The sequence below is a fragment of the Trachymyrmex septentrionalis genome, unplaced genomic scaffold (genome assembly GCF_001594115.1).
Source record: "Trachymyrmex septentrionalis isolate Tsep2-gDNA-1 unplaced genomic scaffold, Tsep1.0 scaffold50, whole genome shotgun sequence".
NCBI lineage: Eukaryota > Metazoa > Arthropoda > Insecta > Hymenoptera > Formicidae > Trachymyrmex > Trachymyrmex septentrionalis.
In genome coordinates this window covers 709,559-717,522 of record NW_017305673.1, presented here as the reverse complement: position 1 = coordinate 717,522, position 7,964 = coordinate 709,559, and the positions used below count along the sequence as shown (strand labels likewise).

The 7,964-nt window shown below is 36.4% G+C and overlaps 1 protein-coding gene across 1 annotated transcript in view; it reads left to right on the top strand.

Annotated features, from left to right (window-relative positions):
- Positions 1–7,964, top strand: part of LOC108751588 — a 22,479-nt gene that overhangs the window by 6,216 nt on the left and 8,299 nt on the right. The window contains exons 13-14 of the mRNA XM_018491837.1: positions 4,126–4,298; positions 4,414–4,583. Coding sequence (XP_018347339.1) covers positions 4,126–4,298; positions 4,414–4,583 — 343 coding nt within the window. The remainder of the gene's footprint in view (positions 1–4,125; positions 4,299–4,413; positions 4,584–7,964) is intronic.

Sequence of the window (7,964 nt, the reverse complement as noted above, 5' to 3'; positions counted from 1 at the left end):
CTCTGATACGTGTTACACGCTTGTTGCATGTTTGCAACTAGAAATTGTTTCTCTGTATAATATAGTTAATTACTTATTACAATAAATAAACGCAGTGATAAATATGCAGGATTAATTCGCTATCTGATAATCGTGTACCTTGGCATTAAGCGTCGTCAGACGTACCTCTCCCTTTAAACGCATAATCGTCACCGCAGCGACATGTACGATGTCCTTGTCGAATATGCATAATTCGTTTTTTAAGTCTATCGGTAGGATACGATATCCACTCGCAAATCCTTGAGAGACATATGCGTGCTTAAAGATCGTATCAAGTCAAGCACGTGAGAGAAATGCACGAAACGTGATGATTCTTATCCGTTTATCAATGTCAAATTAAAGTTATATAAAATTTTAAGATTATATCATAATCACCTTGTTTTCTGAAGTGTGATTGTATATAATTATTTAAAAAAACTAATAACGGTTTGTCATATAGACACAGTAATTTTTCCACTAAAATCGTAAATCTTGGAAATTATAAAGCACGTATGACATAATTGTGTTTAATATATTTGTCTATATGCTTTGCTCGGCTGCGTTCATTAAAAAACAATTAGGCAGATATCCGGCCGTATATAGAAGAGAATAATTTTTAATCGCAGTGAAATTTGCTATTATTGAATATTTTGTAATTATATAAAAATTAAGATTATTCAGACGAGTCGTACGTTCAGATCTTACGCGTAACGCATTGCATAACATTTTAATCAAATAGCTACCACATCGATGATATCCGTCGGAACTGGATACGTGTATAATAAGGTGAACATAGCAAAATAGATGAAATTGACATGGAAAATCGCGCCAGGAAATATGTAACGTGGCATGTAATGTCTACATTTTCACGCTTGATAATCAAGAAGCATACAGTAATAATTTGCGGGAAATTATACTCTCTTTGTGGCGATTGCGATGTTGTTAACGCCAACGTTAAGCATTTTTAAGTTACATAAATTCCAATTAACACCCTCTCAGGTGCTACGGTCTTCTCGTGCAAACAATCATTACATCGTCAAACTATGCTCTGTTACGCGATTCATCGTTACGTGTAACACACATCGGATAATAATATATGAATAACAATTAGAAAAAATGCAAACCGTCAGTTAATATTCATGCGAGATCAGGATAATTTCACGCGGTCGAGAAATTGAACCGTGTACAAATCATAAGTATATTCTCGCTTCTATTTCACAGGTAACAATTTTGAAGAACCCTTTGAAAATAATAAGTACATATGATTTTGTCATCTATATTTCGCAGGTAAAAATTTTTAAAAATCTCTTGAAAATACATTTAAAAAGTATTTAAGGTTTAATTATATTTGGATCATCAACGTAAGAAATGCGATGGGAATTTTCTAGGGAGAGGAAAGACTAGTTTCGTTATCGCATACATTAAATTTACATATTACGATAATTTACGTAAAATGGGAAGCGAGATGCGTACTTCAGAATTACTAGGATTATGAGCAATAGGATTATAAGCAATTTCTCAATGGCTCGTTGATGCTCAGATGCACGCACGTAAAATAATGGCGAAAAAATGAGCAAAATTATACTTCCATTACTCTAAACGATCGAAAATTACTTTGTTTATTCGTGATTTTCCATTTCGAGCGAAAGATATCCAGCGGACATGAACGACGCACTAATTAATCAGGAAGCGCATTAACGTCGAGTATGTAAAATATAAATAATCAGAACGATCTAATAATAATTAAACAGGAATATCGTACCATTTTGAAAGTGGTATAAATATAGCCAGACAAAAATATATCACTCGATTTTATTTTACAATTTATATCCTGTGATAAAATTTAAATAAATATTATAAAATTTATTTTATATATAAATGATATAAAATTAGATTACGTTTCGCTTAAATCATTTGATACAAATCTGGTACGTGATTCCGAAATATTATTAATTATTATATGTCACAATTTGTAGAGATCATCATTTCCGACATTTAAAAAATTCTCTAATTTTACTTAATCATTATTATTATACTATTACCTTTGATAGAATAGACAAATAAGACGAACTCATTTCCTACTTTGACTGTCGAGTTTTGTTTATTACATTCAGCTTCAGGTACATTATGGTACTTTAGTACGTAATTGCAGGAGCCCGAATTTACTTGTAGCTATACGTCCCTCGAGCGTATACCTATATACGCTCCTTCGCAAAGCTTCAACACCGTTACGTTCACTGACCGAGAACCGCGCACTGTCTCGCCGTCGATTACGAAAGTCATGCTATTTTACAGCTTCTCCTTCTGTTTTCTTACCGTCCTCACCGTGTTGTGTCAGGTACATCCGTGCGATACAACCTGTCGGATGTAATTTTTTGTTAATAAAATCCGTCCCTTATTAAAGATCTATCCCTCATCCATCTCGTTGAAAATCCATTGGACTGATATCAGATTTTAGGCGCAGAATTCACTGATCTGTCAATAAAAAAAAAAAAAATTTAGCTTTACCTTTCTCCTTAACAAATTTGAAAATTTCTAGAAATTCTCTGAATGTCTAGAAATTAGAAGAAACAATCCACGTATCTTTAAAATGTAATAAATATTATTTACAAAAAAATCCTTACGATATCAACCTTGGCATCCAAATCTTTCCCGTAACAAGACACTTTATTTACAGGACATTTTAGGAATATCCTTAGGATAAAAAAACGTCTTCTGGATACGTTTAGGATGTCTCTCGGAGGTCTGTGCTGTATATAGGTTTCCTTTTCAATGAAGAGAAGACGTACGGGCGTGCTGCTCTCTTTGTTTCTCCACACCTCTCGTGCTTTCTCACCGAAAATTTAAGCGTGAATGCAATCCCTACATACAATCGTTACGCTTCACTCGCGGGTTCGCGGTAGAAATTCGGCGCGTTACGCCTCGCGCGATTATGTATCCGACCGTGAGAAATGTCGGAAGAGGAAACACGCGCGGTGTAAAAAAAAAAAGAAAAAAAAAAGTTTCACCGCTGTACACACGTACGCGCGCATACAAGGCAGGCGCGCATTCCGAGATAGACGCGATGCAAGAGAATTGCATTGTAGAAAGCACGTGCGACGCGCACTCCCGCGAAGAGGGATCGCCTCTCAATCGCGCCGGTCGCTGGTCGAACGGAGCTGAATGAATTTACAGCCGGACACGTTCTATTACGAGGCTGTTACACGTTTCGACGGTGACGACGACGGCGACGTCGGTATGCGCACTCTCACTCTCGTTCGGACTTTTGTTCTTCACGGAACGTAGCTCGGCTTCATGGTCCGCCGACGATGCAGCGGATCGAAGATAAACGCGCTCTCGGCGGATTGCATCGGTGCATGACTGGTTAAGGGATATTGCTTATTGTTAGATGCTTCGGCTCCTTTGCTGAATGAAAATATTACTTTCGCAGATCACACACGCTTTACCTCTCGACCGGGCAATTAAGAGCAGGTTTGCGTTGTATGTTTCAACACACTACATTAACATGGAGTATTCATGTATTGTTTACGTTGACTTTACACGGACTGTTTTCACGTAGGCAATATAAAATATATAAATTATCATAAATGGTATAATACACAATACGGAAGGAAATAATTAAATTCTACAATTATTAATATCTGATATTTTATATTAATAAAGATATATAAGCGAGAAGAGCAGTTTAATACTAAACTTCTGTATCGCTTTTATATTTTTATTTATTAATGTAAAAGTCAGATATATTTTAGCAATCGAAAAATTTAATTCCTTATTTTTGTATTGTATTAATTTTATTATTATGTGTAATCAGTACTGCGATATAAAGAACACACTCTTTAGTGATCCATAGATTGTTATACGTCAAACATAATTGACATAGTTAATATTCTCGTAGAGATACAGATTATTATACTTCATGTAATCCTGATTAATATCGCCGTCGTGATTATTGAGAAATAATCAGCTCAACCTGTATAATGTTACGGCAAAACGCGATGACAGTTACCGTTATCTTCGAGCTACAAGAAGATATATGATTATCGCATGATTTGCGTAATCACAGTAATACGCGTAAATTAAATGGTCATGCATTTCTGCGGTTAGTTATTGTAGTCGGTCGTGCGGCTTGGAGAAAACGTTTTCAAATAAAATACGTTCTCCTTGGAATTAACGCGCGACGATTTGATAAAGTCCTTTCCCCGTCGATACCGACGTACGTTATTTACTATCGTATAAAAGAACCGAGAACGAGCTCAGTTTCAATCAGATCCGCCAAAGTACAATAAATCGTTGTCCTACGGTGAGCTTTTCGGTGTTGCAGCACCGTTAAAGCCTACATTTACGTCGTGTCACTACGTGATTGATGAAACACTAATAATGTTTCTGTTCCAGATGAGTTGCAATTGTCCGTTGACCACGTCCGCAGGACCCACTTTGGCCTCGACATGCGGCGGCTCGTCCTTCATGCTCTTCATGGGGCTGCTCGAAGTCTTCTTGCGTAGTCAATGCGACCTCGAGGACCCGTGTAACAGACCTGCCCCACCGAGCAGCGTCAATACGAGGTAAATTTCGTACAAAGACCGTTCTGGGCGAGGCGATTGCCAAATATTTGGGTCACGGATAACCGAAAAGGAGACCCTAATCGACCTCGCCTTTGACGCCTTTGATTTCTTTCGACGGATTGCGCGATAACGGTAATCAACTTGCCAGGAACTGTTATCCACGCGTATAGATAAGTACATAATGTGTGTACATCGCTCGGTCGATTCGTGCGACAATCAAGTGTGCGTTGATGACGTGAAAATGACTGAATCGTTGAAGGAAAATGAAAAGGATTTTAACGTTTGATTGTCATATTAACCAGACATACAATGTTCAGTCTCTATATTTTATTTTTTTACACCTTTAATTTTAATTTATTTAATTGTCGTTATTATCGTGTTGACTAATTGTTTTATCATGTGGACAACGTTTTACTGATAGGGCAAAAACACGATAGACAAAGTGTCGGCCGACTGTTGTGTCATTGATGGAAAGTCCATGACGATGTATGTAACCATTGCATGCACACAATACACTTTTAATTGTTTTCCATAAACGACACAGTCCGCCGACGTTTTCTGTTCTTCATCGATAAACTCTCTGAACTGTTTCTTCCACTTCAACTCGTTGCACCGTTGTGCACCAGTTAAGAGAGTTCTTTGATAAAGAACGAGAACTTTTGTTATGTGCTCTTGGCCTTACTAATAATCTATTCCAATTATTTCTGTATAAATTGCTTTATCTATTAAGTCCAGAGCATACAAAAAAAAAAGGCAGTAAGCGAATTGGCTAATCACGGTAAAGCTCGTAAAGCCATAACGTAAGCAGATCAAACATATTGATTTTTTACTGCTTACGTTTCGCTGCTTAAGTCTTTTGGTGTACCATTATCTTTATTATCTATATCGATTCTGAGTGGAAATTATATTCATGGCTACGTTTACTTTAGCTCAATAGCGCTCTAATTAGCAGCATTTTATTCTTGTTCTTTATTAAATATTAAAAAGGGGCAAATTATACGAACACCAAAACGAACATAGCTCATATATTGAATGTTAAGCATTCCATATTTATGACATCTTCTTATGATAGGAATTTCCTGCCTTATGGTCGACAGTCATGTATATCTTTGTATATTATTTGTGAATATCTTAGTCGTTATTATTAGTTTTACTGCTAAATTAATTTGTTTATTAAAATATTACTGCGGCCTAATTAACTACGCGTCAATTCGCACTTGCCGCATTTTTACTCTTTAAAACTTTTGAAGTGAATTCTCACTAAGAGTGAAATCTCATTGTTGCAGACTGAAAAGTGTGCCGTTCTTTTCAAGATATTCAATTTTCACTTTTTAGAGCGAGATTCCACTAAAAATTTTAAAGAGTGTATATTAATTCCTGTCAAATATGGCAAGTCCTTATTTTACATAAAAAATGAAGATTAAGAGCTCGGAAATTAGGAACGGCATATCTCCCGAGAGTTCATGAATGTCGTAAACACGCACATTCATAAATCTCATACTCGCTGAATCACGAATGTCCGTCGGATTGTCAATTTGTCCAACTATCTCGCGGTTATCAGCAATTACCCGGATAACGGGAACGCGAGCTTAGGAAACTCGCAAACGCGATTTCCTTGTTTTCGTATCATTTGATCATCCGATCGAGGTCGGGAGATACGGTCGCGAGGATGAGTCTACCACCATCCCGAGTAGTTTCCTTATCTCGCGACCGCATTGTGCGCGCGCTGAATGTAATAATAAGACGTCGCAATTTTTTTTCTTTCCCGCCTGGGATCTTTTGGCACTTATCGATGAGAGAGATTTCTTCCGCCAAGAAGAAGAGAGCATCGCATCCGCGGGAAGTGTTCCGCGACGAAATCCTAAATACGGATATGTACGATTGTGTCGCGGGGCACGCTCGTTATCCACGTAATACCACAGAAGTACTACCGGCGCTTTTCTCGTTTCTCTCTTTCTTTCTCGGAAAAACACGAGCATCCACGCACACCTCCATCCGCGGGATCCGTTGTTACGCGCGTACGTAATATCGCGGGCCATTGTTCCGACGCATCTCTTCGTTGCATCACATCTAGTCGCCTCATCGACGCGCACTTGCGCTGCACGCACCGACGCGCGAAAGGAGCAGAGAGCTCTTTTATACTCCGGAAAGAATTAGAATTATACGAAAGAGATGTGCCGAACCACACACAGAAAAATATCATTTTACCGCTAAGAAAAGATTACTCAATTTATTCTTCTTTCTTTCAAGCAACGGTTATCTTTATCAAAGAATACTTTCTTGATAATAATCTAGAAAAGAAATATACTTACATACGAGTATACTACAAAATTTTCGAAAAACTCATTATTATGTACTCAAAACAGGAATTTATTTTCTTTCGGAGAATGTTACAAAATTGATCGAAGAAGCGAACTTTTCATCATGAGCAAATCGAATTTGTTTTAATTTAATAAATTTAATTGAGAAAGAAGTTAATTAAACTTACTAGGATTCAGAGTACGTTTTGAATAAATTGAATACTTCTGATGAATTTATAGATAGATTTGCGGATATATAAACTTTTGAGATACTTGAAATAAGTAATTATTACTTGCGTATTCTTTTGTGTGCACGTAAAAAAAAGAGCACATAAAAATAAGTTTGTATAAAACGCGCGAGACAAAATTTATTTTAATTTATTTGATTTTTAAGTGTCTTTGATTTATTTATTTGGTTCTCAAATATATGATGTTCCACAGAATCCTTTACGCCTTAACATTGCGATTGATATTCAAATGTAAGCGTAAAAGAACTTTGATTATTAAACAGTACTTAGTCGTTTTCTATGCTTTTGTCTTACCTTATCATGCGCGAAGGACACAAAGTGATCTGCGAAACCGCGACCGTAAAAAAAAATAGGAAAAGAAGCAGAGCGTGCAGTGAAGTTATTATGTGTCATACAAGAACCTGTTTAGCGAAGATGAAAACAGGTTTGATAGTGCTTATGCTTATCTCGACCTGCCATTACATAGCCGCTGGCACTTAGACAATCTGAGTTATTTGACATATTCATTCCAACTCAATTTACATAAGTATGAAACATAGTGTATTAATATGCATTTCCAGAGATATTGGTGATTTCTAAATGTTGAATTTTGACGGAGTGATAACAACGTAACGATATATAAAACGAACTGATATAAGAGGTATTGCAATTGCATCTTATAATACGCTCAATGTTTGCAGATTGAAAATGACATTAATAAAATAAATTTAATTAATTAAGCTATGTAAGACGTAAGAAATCCATATCTCTCGTGAGAAGCGTAATTAAAAAGAGTCAATTTTTGAAAATAATAATTTGATACTTTCTATTAATTAACTATTGTTAACTTATAC